Source organism: Hakea prostrata, chromosome 9 (assembly GCF_041222555.1).
Source record: "Hakea prostrata isolate BN-2017 chromosome 9, UWA_Hpros_2, whole genome shotgun sequence".
NCBI lineage: Eukaryota > Viridiplantae > Streptophyta > Magnoliopsida > Proteales > Proteaceae > Hakea > Hakea prostrata.
Window position 1 is genome coordinate 46,115,401 of NC_142608.1, and position 17,604 is coordinate 46,133,004.

Consider the following 17,604-nt stretch of genomic DNA (forward strand, 5'->3'; position numbering starts at 1 on the left):
GGAAATTATTACACGTACCACGGGATAATTGAATCATAATTCTTTTTTTGGTATAAAGGGGTTTTATTAAGCCGGAGGATGGGGATATTAATATGCCTCAGTAGGGTCAAACTCACGACCTCTTCACTAAGAGGTGTTGGTTTCAACCACTAGAACAGCTCGGCGTTAGCAATTGTATTATAATTAACCTCTTTACTAAGAAGAGTTAGTCATGACCAACATGTCAATCAACCCTTTTGGTAGTTCAGTTTTGGTTGTTGATTTACGTAAAAATGTTAGACAAATAATCGTTAAAAATCGAGAGACTAAGTCGTCCATAGTTAAAAAAGGTTTAACCTAGCTTCCATTAATTATTTGAAGTAGAATTCCATGCAAACTTGAGTTGGGATCTTCTACCATTGAGGGTAGAATATGCTACTAACTTTATGCGTTCTCCATCAAAAGGAAGTGCATTATCCTCTACCTTCAAGGGTAGAAGATTCGCTTCTGAAAACTTTATGTCCAAATTGCAGTGTTTCAATTTTACTTATTGATTTACATAAGATTCCTGGGCAAACAATGGACGAACGCACGTCACTGTAGGATCTGTGGTGACCTTGGGAAGTGAGAGACTAAGTTGTCCCTATAAAAAAATGACTAACCTAGCTTCCACTAATTATTTTGAAGTAGACTCCTATGCAAACTTCAATTGTTTTGGCGTCTTCTATCGTTGAGGATAAAGGATTTCGTTAACTTAATGTCTTATTTGCCACACATTAAGGAGGAAAGCCCACCTTTGAACTGAATTGGTAGATTCCCCCTCCCCCTCGAATGTATGATGGAGGCTGCACATTAATGAGTTGGGATCATCTCCCCGCAATGATAAAAGACTATGCTCTCCTCATACCTCTTTACCATATATTTAGGAGGGACCCATATCTCGCACACCTTATCAATGCTCAAAGGTGGGACCTTCCTAACTGTGCACAGGGAAGTAATGTGAAGGGAGCACAACCTTCTAACCCTACGAGTAAAGGTTTCAAACTCTATATTGATTGACCAGGGGATAGTTAGTTATCCTCTACCCACGAGAATAGAGTATTCGGATTTTAGAAACTTTGCGTCCAAGCCGGGGAGGTTTGAGTTTTACTTCAAAGACAATGACAATGGGGTCAAAAAACCCTCCCGCAAGGCCACACTATCATAAAATCATTGGGACTAAATCCTTCCTGCAAGATAAAGGACACCAAGGGCTACGGAATTCGTTAAACTGTCACTGGAGGTACATGCTATAAACTATAAAGTATAAACAACCAAGGGATCAAGTACAGTTGCACACTGCCCTCAACTATAAGCTTACAGTCATTTAAAAAAGAAAATTAGGAGAGAATATAAAAATTAAAACATACAAGAACCATAAGCATACAGTTATTTGAAAATTGAAATTACTTGATACGATTTACATATATTTCCATTGGAGAAAAACTGACTAATTACCAAAGGATTGAAATTTAATTTACCCAATTGGAGATAGAATTTAAATCAAACAAAGAAAAAAAATCTGAATTCGATTAATTCTAGAATTAGTTGTAGATTGCAACTCTCACCCACCAAAATAAAGTAGAATAGAAGTTAGATAAACACATTAATCTGATTTAGCTTTACTTGATACCTGAGACTACTCACCCTGCAAATACATGCTAATATATGTATGATTTACTAATACTTGTTATCTGTTCTTCATCAACATGCTCATGATCTCCCAGATGAGAATACATTAGAGGGGGAGATAACCATGAACCATGAACCATGCTCTCTATTGTTCTCCATGATCATTGTTGCTGGTAAGGAGAAGTGGCTTGCATTCGATTCTTTCTTTTCTGGAGAAACTGTTGCAGTGATCTCTTCATTGACAGACCTGCTGGACTTTGAAGCTGCGACTGCAATGGCGAGACCGGCTCTGCCGATCTCGGCGTGTTCATCCGTTCCTCCATCTCTCTTTTTGCCAGACATATGATAGTTCTAGCCTACATGAAACAAACAATTAATCAATCCTAATTAAAGCAGGATAAGGGGAAAAAAAATTTTCTCTTTTTCAATTTTAAATCAACTAGAAATCTGTACATGGTTTTAATCTTTGATGTCCATGATCAACATACCTGAAGCTCTGTAACATCACAGACACAGATACGCCCATTATAGAAGATGGTGAGTTGTTGTTGTTGTTGTGGGGTCTCCATTGAAGATCTCTCAGTCCTTGAAGATGGAAAAAGGATATCAATCAATTTAGATATATAAATGAGAGAATTAAACAACAAAAATGAAGAATATATAAGTACAAGAATCTGATGACTTACATGTTACCATTGCCGGAACCTGGCGTCTCCGGAAGGAAATCCATACCTGCCGGAGGAAGCCGGAGGTCAAGGTTGCAGTTTCTTCTAACAGAGAGTGGAAGAGTCATCTCTTTCATGGAACTCAGTAGAATTGGTTTCAGAAAAGAAAAATTAAAAAAAAAAGTGGGAAAGAGGAGAAATAGTTGTGTCTGAGGGGGGATAACCTACAGAAAGAGAAATAGGAAGAGGTGGGGAAGGTTCACAGAGGAATTTATATAAAGGGTTTGGGGGAGGTTATTTTTACACATTGAAAACTTGAAATGCAGAAAAGACAGATGAAGACGAAAACTCAGTTAGTGACGAAGTATCAATAAAGCACGTGGAACATGTGTTTTAGTTTTCTATTGTTTCATAGTTTCATATCTCTCCGTCTTGGGTCGTCTGCTTTTTCCCACGTGCTTTTTATTTTTATAGTGTTCCTGCAATTCAAATGGCTTGACCTGGGAGGAATCCCAAAACTTTAAATTACTTTTCCAGTTTCCACACAAAAATTAGTTTCTAAATAATCAATCAGGTTTGGTTTTGATGGATTTCTGTAACCAATGGATTGCAAGTAATTTATTAGATTTGGTTTGATGGGTTTTGTAATCCACACCAGGAATTTCATTAGTCTTATTTATTAAAAAAGATTTTTAAAAAATTAACTTAAGTAACTTAATTTTGAAGTCCGGATCTTTTACTCGTAAGGATTAGGGGTGTCAATCGGTATGGTTTTGGTACGGTACTAACTTTGAATACCGAAAACCAGAACCGTACCGTATCGAATTTAAACGGTATGGTACGGTTTCGGTATTTACAAAAATGGTTCGGTATGGTTTCGGTATTAAATCGGTACGGAAAACGGTTTAAACACCAGTATCTAGTGCGGTACAATTTTGGTACGAATGAACTTATGCCAATTTGGTTATTAGTTCATTAAGATCTTAATGAAATTGTGATCAACCAATCAATATAATTTGAAATTAACATAGATAAAGCAAATAAATCTAATTAATAGAGACAAAACAAGTAAATCTAAAAAGATGAGTGAATGATGAAATAAAAATTTGAAATAAGAAAATAGGGATGGGGAAAAGGTAAAGTATTTTAATTGTAAAATTACAATTTATATCTCTTAATTTGGTACGGTACCAATTCGGTACGTACCGTACCGAATTTTGAACGGTACGGTATGGTGCAATTTTAGATGGCGCGGTTCGGTACGGTTAAACGGTTTCAGTACGCAATTGACACCCTTAGGTGTCATCGGTGCGGTTTGGGGCGATTTCAGGCTGGATTTAACGGTTTCGGACTGAAAAACATCGAACCCAAACACGACTTATTAGCAAAATAACGGTTTCAGACCGGTTTCGGTTTGGTGTGGTTTGGATTTGGACTGATTAACGGTTTAGGTTCGGGTTGACTAATAGTTTATGATGTGTAAGAAAAAGAACAAGAAGAAACAATTGAGCATCTTACAACAAAAGCGAAAATTATATGGAAAGCAAAATTGTTATTGGACAATTTCCATTAAAAAAAACCCACCATTCTATAGAAATCAAGAACCTAGATAATTAAGTAGTAAAATGACTATTTGATCTTTGAATTCATGCTTAATTTTTTTAATTGTCTATACCAATTACCTAATGGTAATATAATGATTCAAATACTATTTAATATAAAATTACAAAACAGGTTATAACGGGTTCGGTTTTGAGTTGGTGCGGCCTCCACAATCCTCAACCCAATTACGGACCATTAAGGTTCAATTCGGACTGGTTCAGGCTATAACAGCCGGTGCAGGTTCGATTTTAACGGTTCAGGCTATAAATTGACACCCCCTAGTAAGAATAGAGGATTGTATTTTTCTCATAAACCTTCACCACATATCTAGTCAACAAAAGAAAATATTTGAATCTTAACCGACTTGATTTTGGAGTCCGGTTCCCCTATCCTTTTATGTAGAGAATTTTGTGTTCCATTTACATTTTGTTAAATTGTATTGGGTCGGATCATACCCGTACCCAGGTAGAGAGGGTAAGGCAATGGAAATAAGCCTATAAATTGTGGATCATTGTAAAACCCTAAAACTTAATGAAAACAGTAGCCTCCTTTCTCCCGTAGACGTAGGCCTCTAGCCAAACCACGTAATCTCTTCTTGTTCCTTCTAGATCTTACATCTTCTTCATTGATTTTATATTGATTATACAATTAACACATTTCTCAATTACATATTTAAGAATAATATTTACTTTTGATACTAACAAAGGATTAGGTTAAAACATCATTTGCTATACAGTGCACCTCACTCTATTATGACCAACCGTAGACTTATGTACCAAGTAAGTGTTTGAGAAAAAGAAAAAAAAAAAAAAAAAGTAAAAGACTATTGATTTTTTTTTTTTAATTTAATATCAAGCATTTAACCACAACCTTCAATTTGATAAAAAATTGCACGGCAGAGCAAAAGATGTGCACAACAGGATTTTTTCCCCATGGACCCAGAGGTTTATTTACTCCTCTTTCCTAAATATGTGATGAAGGATGTAAGAAAAGCACAACACAGGTAAAGGATGGATTCTAACTCGGTGCAACATATAATTTTACCATTATGAGTTTCATAACCTCTTTCTAAAATATTACTATAAACAAAAACTTAAGTTTCTTATTGACATATCTTAAAATGGGAAAAAAAAAACTATTTTAAACGAGTTGGAATTCTCTCATTCGATTTCTTTCGCCAGTCATTTGGAATTTTCTCACATGGATACAAGTCACTCTGCATTCATGTTTTAGGTTCATAATTATTATTTACCACCCAAGCCAATATTTAAAAAATAACAATATCATTAGTTTGACTTTTATTCGATTTAGATGATTTTTTTAATTATTAAAATTGGAAAAAAATATATATATAAATTCTTCTTGATGAATAAGACTTGATCTGACCTAGTTTTCATGTTATCAAAATAGAAAGAGCTTGCGTGTGAAAAGCCATGCGTTATCAATAGTAAGATTGAAAATTTGAGAATTAAATAGCAAAGGGTTTACCTATAAATACTCATTTTTATTTTTATATTTTAAGGGTCTAAAGTTTACTAATTTACAAAATCAAACCTTCATCTAGCTACTTGACTTCCAAATCCGTCTCCTCTCGGATTTGAACTCTGTTAGCTTCATGCCTAGCTCCTACGCAACTACCAAGCTTCATTCGTTTCTTCTTCTTTCCGTTAAGAAACTTCCTTCCTCCTTCCTTCTCTCTCTGTCTCAATATAGGCAGAGGAAACTAGTTTCTCTTCTCAGTCACTCGACAAAGAAATCAAATGAAGTTCTTGCTTATGTCAAATAGAAGTTTTGGGCGACGAGCCCTGGAGATGAACTGGAAGGGAAGACTACCCAAGCCTTCACTGTCGTTTCTCTGGCGAACTCCCCAAAGCCAATACAAATCCTCCAGCAATATTTCTATCTATTCTCTATCTTTCTTCTTAATGAAATCGAAAAATGATTCTGGTGGTCGAAACGATTTAGCTGTGTTGTAGTTTTTGCTTTGTATTGATTTTCGGAGGTAAAAAAAAGCACCATGGAGCTAATGGAGTTCAAATCCTTCTGAGATGGTATAGCTTCGATTGTGTCTCCATTTCCTCTGTTCAACCTCTTTTCTCCAATGAAACAATAAGATTTTCAGGAGAGAAGACGGGAGTCGGGTAGATGAGGGGTTCGATTTCATAAATTAGTAAAATTTAAAGCCTTAAAATATAAAAATAAAAATTAATATATACAAGTAAAAATTCTTGCCATTTGATTTTCTACTATTTGATCTTACTTTGGTTACGTGGTGTGATCACCATCGTTGGCATCAACCAGCAGCGACTACTGCAAATAAAAATCCTTAAATGCATTATCATTATCAATTGTTTATACATTGGACCATCTAAATCTATATAAATTGACACCTTTAAGTTTAATTGTAATTCAATAACGTGTAATATCTTAAATACTTTTATTGCATATTTAAATTTTATATATTAAAAAATTACGTCTTGAGAATGTGGTCAACGTATGCGTAAATTGGCCTTAACGTACATCAGTTCTTAAAATAAAAAAAGTAATACAAAAGACAAAAACTAAATTATTTATTTATAAATTTTTTTGAACGAAGACAAAAAATTGACAAAAAATTGAACTGTGGGAATTGATTGTTGTTTGATCACCGACAGATATATGATTAGATTTCTTTTTTATCATTTGCACTGTCTTATTGGCTTAATTATTTTTATTTTAAAATGGAAAGCAAGCACAGCGCATCAATAATTTTATATTAAAAAACGTTTAGAATATCCAACATATGCTGAAAAGACTATAAAAGGTGAGGAGGGGTTGGCAGTCTGGGATTTAGATGAGGGTCGTTGTCCCTATTGTATTAGCTCTGTAATTTAGTCTCCTTTTTTCTTTCTTCCTTTCCTTTTTTTTTGTTAAAGGTATTTATTCTCTTTTAATCTACACGAAAGTGTGAATTTGATATGGAAGCTTTATCAAAAGGAAAATAATAATAATAATAATAATAATAATAATAATAATAATAATAATAATAATAATAATAATAATAATAATAATTTGACACTGAAGACATGTTACGGAAGTCTTGAAGATAATTTTTCTAGTCAGTCTTCTTGTTCAGCAGTAGAGTTAATATTTAACATGGGTCCAATCACTGTATTTCACACATGAAAAGACGATTAAAGGGGGAAAAAGTGAAGTTTTTTTTTAAAATAGAGAAAATGAAATTATGGTATTTCACACATAAAAATAGGACTTTTTGAGAAAGGAGGTAGAGAATTCAAAATTTGAGAAGAGAAAGAAGAAATTCCACAAAATTGGGGGGGGGGGGGGGGGAGTTAGCACTGTTAGGGGTGCACGACTGCCCTGGCCTCGGGTAACTCTGCCTCGAGCCTTATGTCAATAATTTTTTTATTATGGGCTATTTTAGTACTTTGATTTTAGGTTACAATTGTAATTTACAGAACAATTGCGCTGAGGCCTGTCCCTACTTCTATTTTGAAAAAAGTGAACTATTATCTCTAATTTTGGAGTTGTTTCCAAATGGTCAACTAACCATGTTTTCTCCAGCTCGATTATTATGTTTTAAAACAAAGTTTAAAGTATCAGCATCGAATATCGTATTGATTAAGTGATTTTTAAGATTGCATCGTCTCATATTGACTGATATAATTTTGAACAATCTTGTACTTTGCTTTAAAAAATAATAAAAAAGAATAAGAGAGATATATCGACTAATATAGATACTCATGAGCAAGTTTCATAGTATATGCACTATAAACCATGATTGTGATTTGATGTGAGAGACAACAACTTAAGGAATTTATCATCCTAGCACATCATCCACTGACTGTTGTTGTCTATGTCATCAAGCTTTAGATGTTGAAATCAACCCAGTAATGCAAACTATGATCCATCAAGAGTGGGTCCTCTTCCTATTTATGTTAAAATTTAATGGTCTGAATCTGGTAAGGTATTGATCTAATATGCTTCAGATCTGGATTTGAAAATGACTTTTGTAATTCAATTTCAATCTGATCATAGAATCGCTAATTATATTGAAACTAATTAATTTAATTAGCAAAAATTTCAGGTCCGTTACAAGATAATTAGTGAAAAATATATAGATCCTAAAGCTATGTCAAATGAATAGTCATCTTTCATTAATTAGTTTGACAAATGACGAATATATCTTTAGTTGTATTATTCTGTATCTTATAATATAAAATCAAGAACAGAAAATAAGAAAAAGAAGAATAAACTCAAGCAGATGAAATTTAGAATTCTATTTTTCTAAGGACATTATTGTAAAATTACTTGATATTGATGACAACATAGGAATTATGTGATTATCTATATAACTATGACTTAATGCAGTTTGTTAACCAAAAATATCATTATACAAATTTAAGAGACATTTTAAGCTGTCTTTACCCATTTGATATAATTTGTATTTTTTTTTTGTCATATTTTAGGTGCTTCACAAATTTTCTTTCTTAATTTTTTACATGATTTATATTATTCTCTTATATAGAAAACAGAAGATTCTACCATTCACCATATCTGTAGAAATTTTAAATAGTTATTTTGTAGTAGAAGAAGTTCTTTTTTGGTAGAAGTTAGTTTTAAATAGTTTATAGTGAGAAAGGGATCACAATAGCGGTCTTGAATTTGATGGCTCAACGCAATCATGACTCGTCAAATACATTCAAAATTCAAATGTTTTACACATTCCTTAAATGAGTATGGAATTAAATTTAAAAATGAACTAGAAATAAGATTTAAGTACAATGTGCAATGTATTTATGTATAATTAGATATGTTCATGAAAAGCCCACAACATTGTCGAATATCAAATCATTAATATTCATTTTTTATAATTGAAAAAAATGTGGCAAATAATATAATCGAGATATTTGATGAGAGCAAAATTTATTCCATAACATAAAATTGGACGAACAATTGCTAACGTAGAGCTGTTCTAGTGGTTGAAATCAACACCTCTTAGTGAAGATGTCATGGGTTCGACTCTCGCTGAGGCATATTAATATCCCTATCCCCCAGCTTAAAAAATTAGAGATTTTAATGCATTGTATTTATCTCCAACAAACTTTGACAAGTACATCCAAGTAGTGCGTTGATCAACCTATTTTTGAAAGAGGGGGGGCCCACCTCGCCATTGGCTAAAGATGAAGTTACATGACTTTGAAAGAGGGGGGCCCACCTCGCCAGTGGCTAAAGATGAAGTTACATGACGTCTTTATCAGAATATTTTTGCTTCTCACTTTGGACAGTTAGCAATAATTTTTCTATGGACTTCCGGAAATCTTTTTCATGTAGCTTTGGAAGGAAATTTTGAGTCATGGGTACATGACCCTTTACACGTAAGACCTATTGCTCATGCAATTTGGGATCCTCATTTTGGTCAACCGGCCGTGGAAGCCTTTACTTGAGGGGGCGCTCTCGGCCCAGTGAATATCGCTTATTCTGGTGTTTATCAATGGTGGTATACAATCGGCTTACGCACTAATGATGATCTTTATAATGGAGCTCTTTTCTTTTCTTTTTTTTTTTTTCTTTCTACCATATCCTTAGGAGGGGGTTGGTTACACCTACAATCGAAATGGAAACCAAGCGTTTTGTGGTTTAAAAATGCCGAATCTCGTCTCAATCATCATTTGTCAAGACTCTTCGGAGTAAGTTCCTTGGCTTGGACAGGGCATTTAGTTCATGTCGCTATTCTCGGCTCTAGGGGAGAGTACGTTCGATGGAATAATTTCTTAGATGTATTACCGCATCCCCAAGGGTTAGGCCCACTTTTTACAGGTCAGTGGAATCTTTATGCCCAAAACCCCGATTCCAGTAGTCATTTATTTGGGACCTCCCAAGGAGCGGGGACTATCATTCTAACTCTTTTTGGGGGATTTCATCCACAAACGCAAAGTTTATGGCTGATCGATATTGCACATCATCATTTAGCTATTGTGCTGATTTTTTTCGTTGCTAGTATATGTATAGAACTAACTTCATTGGGCACAGTATGAAAGATCTTTTAGAAGCACATATTCCTCGGGGGGGGCAATTGGGACATGGACATAGGGGTCTTTATGACACAATTAATAATTCGATTCATTTTCAATTAGGCCTCGCTCTAGCCTCTTTAGGGGTTATTACTTCCTTGGTAGCTCAACACATGTACTCTTTACCTGCTTATGCATTCATAGCACAAGACTTTACTACTCAAGCCGCGTTATATACTCATCATCAATACATCGCATGATTCATCATGACAAGAGCCTTTGCTCATGGAGCGATATTCTTTATTAGAGATTACAATCCGGAGCAGAATGAGGATAATGTATTGGCAAGAATGTTAGACCATAAAGAAGCTATCAAATCCCATTTAAGTTGGGCTAGCCTCTTTCTCGGGTTCCATACCTTGGGACTTTATGTTCATAATGACGTCATGCTCGCTTTTGGTGCTCCGGAGAAACAAATCTTGATCGAACCCATATTTGCCCAATGGATACAATCTGCTCATGGTAGGAGTTCATACGGGTTCGATGTACTTTTATCTTCAACCAATGGCCCCGCATTCAATGCGGGCCAAAGCATATGGTTGCCGGGCTAGTTAAATGCTATTAATGAGAATAGTAATTCATTATTCTTAACAATAGGTCCTGAAGACTTTTTGGTTCATCATGCGATTGCTCTAGGTTTATATACAACTACATTGATCTTAGTAAAAGGTGCTTTAGATGCAGGTGGTTCTAAGTTGATGCCAGATAAAAAGGATTTTGGTTATAATTTTCCTTGCGACGGTCCGGGACGAGGCGGTACTTGTGATATTTCAGCTTGGGACGCATTTTATTTAGCGGTTTTCTGGATGTTAAATACCATTGGATGGGTTACTTTTTATTGGCATTGGAAACACATCACATTATGGCAAAGTAACGTTTCACAGTTTAACGAATCCTCCACTTATTTGATGGGATGGTTAAGAGATTATCTATATTTAAATTTGAATATTGTAAACGAATCTTGTACAACAACCATATTTATTTATAAAAAAAAAAAAACCACCCCACCAAAAAAACATACCTCTTATTTTTTTTTTGCATCCTTCATGGTATTAGAGCTGGTTTTTATATATTTTTTTCTTCCTTCAAACACAATGATAGTAGTCTCGTGGAAACCAAATGGTGCGGTTGTATGAACAAAGCTGCTCTACTGATGCCAATTACGTTTCCCCCCCCACCCCCCCCCCCACCCCCCCCCCCCACCACCCCCCCAACGCCCTCAGTCATTATAAATCAAGGTTTCCCCGCGCCTTTAAGCCCCACCCCCCCACCACCCACAAGAATAGCCCCCCCCCACACCACCCTCCACCCCAACAACCCACCAACACCCACCACCCCCAACAACACTTCACACCAACGTTTACAACAATGGACTATAAACCTTTTGGTATGAATAGTTTATCGGTCTGGGCGTGGATGTTTCTATTTGGACATCTTGTCCAAACTTGGTTTATAACAACACCAAAGTGCACTTATTCGTTGATGATTGCGTATGTTTACTAAGGGCTTACCATCACAACTTCACATGGAGACAAACCCACCCCCAAAAAAAAAGTGGATACTTAACGGACGTATGGTTTGAATTTGATTTTTGAATTCAATTTTTGAATTTAAGTTTTGAAACAAAATTTTCAATTTGATAGTTTGGTTAAATTTGAATTCAAATTGAATATTGAATCTTGACAACAACCATATTTATTCATAAACACACAAGACTTACCCTAGGTAACCTCTTATCTTAGAGTTTGATTCGCCATGGAGAGATAAACCAGCGTGGAGTTCCTATTTGGACTCTTGTTTAGGACCATTGTGCAAGCAAAATTGGTTCATGGGCTCATGAACACCCACTTTTGGCTAATTTGATTCGATGGAGAGATAAGCAGCAAGATGGTTGGCTTAGCCCATTTTTCTGTAGGGCATATATTTACTTATGCACCTTTCTTGATTGCCTCTACATCAGGCAAATTTGGTTAATTCATTTTTTTTTAATGTGTTCTATGTAAATATGCATACTTTCTCTTTCTTTAGGGATAGAAGATCTGAAATAATGGATTGAATCAAAATAATGGATGAGTCCCAGCCAATCCTAAAATGCAAACATCTCTCAATATATAAAGAGGCACGTGATGCATAACTTACTTTTTCTCCGTGTTTTTATTGGTCCAAGTAGATTTTATTCACGTGCACGTTCTTAAGATGATGTCGATATGCTTGAAAATTGAAATGTGGTAGGGCAAGGCTGTCTCAGTAGCGGCTGATTTTAATTTTTACGTTATCCAAAAAGACAAATAATTTTGTCATGAATTGGGCTTATCTTATGTTCCTAAACCCGGTCCAGTCCAACCGGTTAAGGAGATTTATTGGGTAAATAAAATCCGCTGAACCTAATCCGAATGCTTGCCGTGATTATAAGTTGAGAATATTAAGCTAAATGAGGATAAAATAGTAAATACTTAATCTTTTAGAGTTCTGCTCATAATTTTTCTTGAGGGCTTAACATCCAACATGCTCCAATATGGCACTGTTTCTTCTCACTTGGTGTATTGAAGTTTCTGAATCCTTCATTCCTTCACTTAGCAGCTCTCTATGGAGAAAAGTTCAAGAGCCCTAATCTTAGCTTCCATTCTTAAACGTCGATTCTAAAATCCCAAACTATGTATCTTTTTATTGATCATCTTTTCTCGTTCGTCTATTAGGTAGCCTTTGACATCTTATCACCTCTTCCATTTCTGATTTACTGAGGCATTATTTGTTTGTAAACGTGGGTGAAAAAAATAAACATGTGAGCCTCATATGTAATGGTGTGAGCAGAAGGAAAGAAAATGAAGGGATTTTGTGGGAAAATGTTAAATGTGGGTTGCATTTTGTAATTTTTCACATTTTTTCACAAAATCTCACATATTTTGTGGGATTGAAAAGGTATAGGGTAAAAAAGTTAGTCTGTCACATCAGCATACAAGCTTATTTAATTTTGCCAATTTTTTCACCCCAATGAACCAAACAATCCACACTTTGAGATTTCTTGGAAAAAAATTGTTTATTTCAAACTTTTATCCAAGCCTTTTTTCTCTACACCACCTTTATTCCAGCAAACAAACAATGCTTGAATTTTTCCATAGAAATGACAATTCTTTAATTCTTTGCTTCCATTCTAACCACAATCACTATGTGTCTATCTTTCTTAGGTTACTCAAGTTTGTAGTTATGTCAATTCAGATGTTTGTCACTTACTCTAGCTACCTACCTAGCTCAAAGCCTGTCTTCATTAGCTGGAGGTAGGGTAGGAAATTCATTAGCTAAATTCCATGAGTGTTCTGGAAGATGTTGGTTTTTATTCCTTCAATCATAAATCAGAAGTAGGTCTTGAGCCTTTGCCGTGAGGAATTATGAGGCTGATTTCATTAGGCCTTAAGCAAGATGTTGGTCTAACTCGTCGGTGTTGAAGCATAATACCCTTGCCAGTGAAATTATCAATTGCAATTGCAGCTCTCTTCTACTGAGGGCCTCCAGTGATGAAATTATCGGCTTGCATTTCAAGGAGCTTCTAGTGCGTGGACTTTGGTTTCTTCCTCGTCAGTGCGTAGATTTAAACCTTCTTCATATGCCTTATTTCTCTATTTGACCTTTCTCCTTTTACTTGCTATATTGTTGTGCATAATGGACAAGGAAGAGAAATCGAAATGATGTAAAAGGAGCAAAGGGAAGACGACTAGGATAATGATCATGCCAATGATGATTTCTCTCTATATCTTAGGAGAGAATTAGAGATCAATATTGAAAAAGAGCTAAGTGCATCAGTTTTTAAATTCATATGAAGTTGTTACATTATTATTGTCACACCCCACCCGTCAGTATAGGTCCCGCACGACAACCCGTGGGTGCGATCCACATCACAAGATCCACAGTTTAGCCATTAGTGATAATAAATGCATATAATACCAATAAAGAGCAAAGAACAATTCAATTGTCACATGCACTCAGCCGGTACTCTATCTGGCATACCCGAGTGTGTGAGCCATAGCCTCGAAGATTAAGTATCGAAGAAATCATCTTCCCTCATATACAATAACATAATCATAAACAAGATATAATCAAAGTAATATTATATAAACAATGAGATCAAGATAAAAAGAAGAGAAAAACAACATAGTCAGAGTGCAAAAAGAATAATATCACTATATAAATCAAAATTTAGAGTGTGCGGAAAAGTCACTCCACAACTACAACGGAAATGTAGTCCAAAAACTAAAAAGAAGATTACAACCGATTTCCAAAAGAAATGAAAGAAAAGAAGTAATCAAACTAAGCTAACATCTTTCTCTTACTTATAAAGTGTATCTTCATAAACATAAATTAAAGAAACTAAACACGGCTGCTTCCATTCCAAGGTAGGGCTAATCCTGGTACGCAGCATGATCACATGAGGTATCTTCAACGTAATATTCGTAACCGCTAGCACCTTTTGAGTAATATGCCTCATCGGCTTGCGCCTCGTAATACTGGCCTTTATATTCTTCAGTACCTACAGGATAATCTAACAAAGATATTTATACAAAACGAGTGAGTTCAAAAGAACTCAACAAGGCAAGTTATTTCAAAACAACATAAATAACATGATAGCAAAACATAACATATGCAAAATGATATGAAACAGACAATGCATGTTTGAATCTAACTCTATGTATGCTGGTCTCTATAGGCAGACATGCTTTAAGTTATAGCACCATACTTCTTTTGGTATGTCTCAAATCACTCCCCCTCAACCATCTTGGTATCTTGGGTCTACCGGTGGTAGTTGAGTCCTGCATTCCTCGGAGCACTCCATGGCTGGGGTTTAGGTCACTGCTCTCTCACATCAACATTTATCACACCCCACCCGCGATCTCGATTACCCGTCCGATAACCCGTGGGTGCGATCCGTCAAAAGATCCACAGTCTTATCATCAATAATAATAAATGCAAGTATTAGATAATCATGAGCAAGAATAAGTTCAATAAGTAAATAAAAATGATTTCAGGAGTCCAAATACTCCAATAAATATCCAAGAAAGAATCAAAGGAAAGAATCAAGAATTAAATGTAACATCGAGTTTAGCGGAAGAAAAATAAATAAACTAAATAATCTTCTTTCTAATTTTCTTTTGTAAATCTAAAAACTGGTTTTCTAAATTAGCAAGCAGAGGGGGTCCTCCAATCTTTCTCCATACGATCATCAAAATCCGAACAATCTGCCTCCTTCGTCTGTCAATGGGTGCTATAAGCGCACTCCAAGCATCCGCAGGAGGCTTCATACTCTGTAAGTTCATGTACCATTATCTGTGCCACATAAGCTTCATACGAGAAGAATCTTTCATACGAATCATCTCCAACTTTCGACATTGAGCCACTATCTGTATAGCTCATATAATATATACAATGAAGGGAATGAGTTTTGACGAACTCAGTAAGGAACAGACAATTCTCATATATATGTCAATACAATCCACAAATGCACATATGAAATGATATGGATGGTATGCAGAAATATGAATGCTATTAAGATCTAACTATGCAAGTCTCTAACAGTTTACATGCTTTAAAATATACACCAGCCCTCCTCTTGGTAGGTCCAATCACTTTGATCCCTCACGGACTGGCTACCTCTATTGGGATCCTAGTTAAAGGGGTTAAGTCCACACCTGGCTCTCAAACCATGGCTGGGGTTTAGGTTAGCACTCTCTTACCAAGACCATTGGCATGAGTAATGGCACATGTCGGGGTTTCTAATCCAATGCAAGTCATACTGGTAACATACTATATGAAGTCTAGATACTTCCCCTATGGTACCGACCAACTCGGTTCAGTATCCTTCGCAACCTAGGAATGATAACCCTCACGGACTGGCTACTGCTGTTGGACTCCATTCCTTAACCCTATGGTCATCCACATATTATTGGGCCAGATGCTCTCATGACTCCTCACGACACCCGGTCCGCTCATTGGACGTCCATGAGCCAAACCCTACCATTGCATGACCAACAGTGGACCACTGAATCTCCGCACAGACTGGTTACCGCTGTAGGATGAAACAGAGTCACGTCACCATTGTCACGGATCACCCGACTTCAATTCCCCTGCCAAAAGGGAAATAGTATGTAAGGTACCTAGCCATGTAGTTCTAGACTCCCTAGATATGTCATCTAGTAGTCATGATAGTGCTAGAGGCATCAGTGAGCACGTGTCCCATACCACAACCCTCTGATATCTCCAGTCAAGATACCCCAATGGAATACCCTTTCCATCACAACTACACTTCATCACTTATCATCATACCAAAACAATTGTGCAATATCATAAAAGATAAAGTTAATCAAAGAACACCACAAATAGCAAGTATACAATAAGATTCACATGCTTTATACAATTGCAACAAGATATATGATCAAAGAATAGTAAATAGAATAGCTGAATCATCATGTATATGTAATTGCATATATATAAGTATGCATGTCCTTACCTATAATTAAGTAAAAGCTTACTAAAATGAAATCAAATCATAATTATCAGACCTTCAGTAGACTCAGAGAACACCTAAATATAGGGTTACAAAAATACACAAGAGTCATGAGTCAAAATAGAGCAACAAACAACTAAATATAGCTACTGTGACCCAGTCGGTTGCTTGTGGCGGTTGCTTGGGTCAAGCGACCGCCTCTGTTACAGACAATTTTTCAACTCCGAAATTCAGACTTTTGATCATCCGATTTTAATCCATTTTGGGATGAGCTTAATCCGAATTTCAATCTTAACAAGTCTATAACAAAGGAGCAAAACAACAACCTAAAATTAACACAAATCTAACACCCAAATAATTTCCCTTGATTAGATCCATCCTTTATTCGAATGCAAGGATTCATTTTCTAACATAATCTTCTCAAACACATTGACAAGGGGATATAACCAATCAAGAAAGGTAACTATCAACCAAAAGGGGATGGGTTTATACCAATCAAAAGCTAAAACAAGAGAATGAGTGAAAGGGATTCACCTACCTCAACCAGATCAACAAGAAAAGAAGGGAAAAGGTTCTAGATCACTATCAGCACTTCGCCCACCTTCCAGCAAGTCTCCATTACCGCCTAAATTCCCAAAATAGTAATCCTGAATATAATAATGTGTTAATAGGGCGAGGGTTGCTATTTATAACGAACAGGGGGTAAATTGGGGTATTTTCCTCGCAAGCAGAACCTAGCGGTCGCTTAGGGCGGTCGCTTGGTTCAATCAACCACCTCAAGCAACTGCCCCCTAATATATTGCTATACAAGGGTGCTTTGTTAGGAATAGTAAATGAACACTATCTAGCAAAGAATTAGCATCAATCAATGGTCTAATTATGAATCCCCAATTTGAAACCCTAGGTTCTAAATGCTAGAATCATAGTTTTCAATGAAATCAAATGCAAATGCAAATGTAAAGAACATTAGGGAATCAGCTAAGGGAAGTGATGAACAATAGATTAGAATCATATGCTAATAAGAAATCAGACTTAGCATGCTATACAAATCAGTTTAGGACAAGAATTCAAGTTGCTATGAAGAAAATCATGTAAATGTATAGATAAGAATCAAATGGGG

The 17,604-nt window shown here is 35.7% G+C and overlaps 1 protein-coding gene across 1 annotated transcript; it reads right to left on the reverse strand.

The window, feature by feature from the left end:
- Positions 1-1,504: 1,504 nt before the first annotated feature.
- JAZ8 (jasmonate-zim-domain protein 8) lies at positions 1,505-2,551 on the reverse strand. Its single transcript, XM_089169498.1, has 3 exons — positions 2,337-2,551; positions 2,139-2,235; positions 1,505-2,006 (listed from the first exon to the last, which is right to left on the reverse strand). The coding sequence occupies exons 1-3, from the start codon at positions 2,450-2,452 to the stop codon at positions 1,812-1,814; spliced, it is 408 nt and encodes a 135-aa protein (XP_089025624.1). The 5' UTR covers positions 2,453-2,551; the 3' UTR covers positions 1,505-1,811.
- Between the last annotated feature and the right edge of the window lie 15,053 nt (positions 2,552-17,604).

Bases quoted from the DNA above. Each gene is read 5' to 3' on its own strand.
- JAZ8 (XM_089169498.1), bottom strand. From the start codon at position 2,452: ATGAAAGAGATGACTCTTCCACTCTCTGTTAGAAGAAACTGCAACCTT. The intron at 2,236-2,336 runs GTAAGTCATCAG...TCCATCTTCAAG, and splicing joins GGTTCCGGCAATGGTAACAT to GACTGAGAGATCTTCAATGG. The intron at 2,007-2,138 runs GTATGTTGATCA...TGTTTCATGTAG, and splicing joins GTGATGTTACAGAGCTTCAG to GCTAGAACTATCATATGTCT.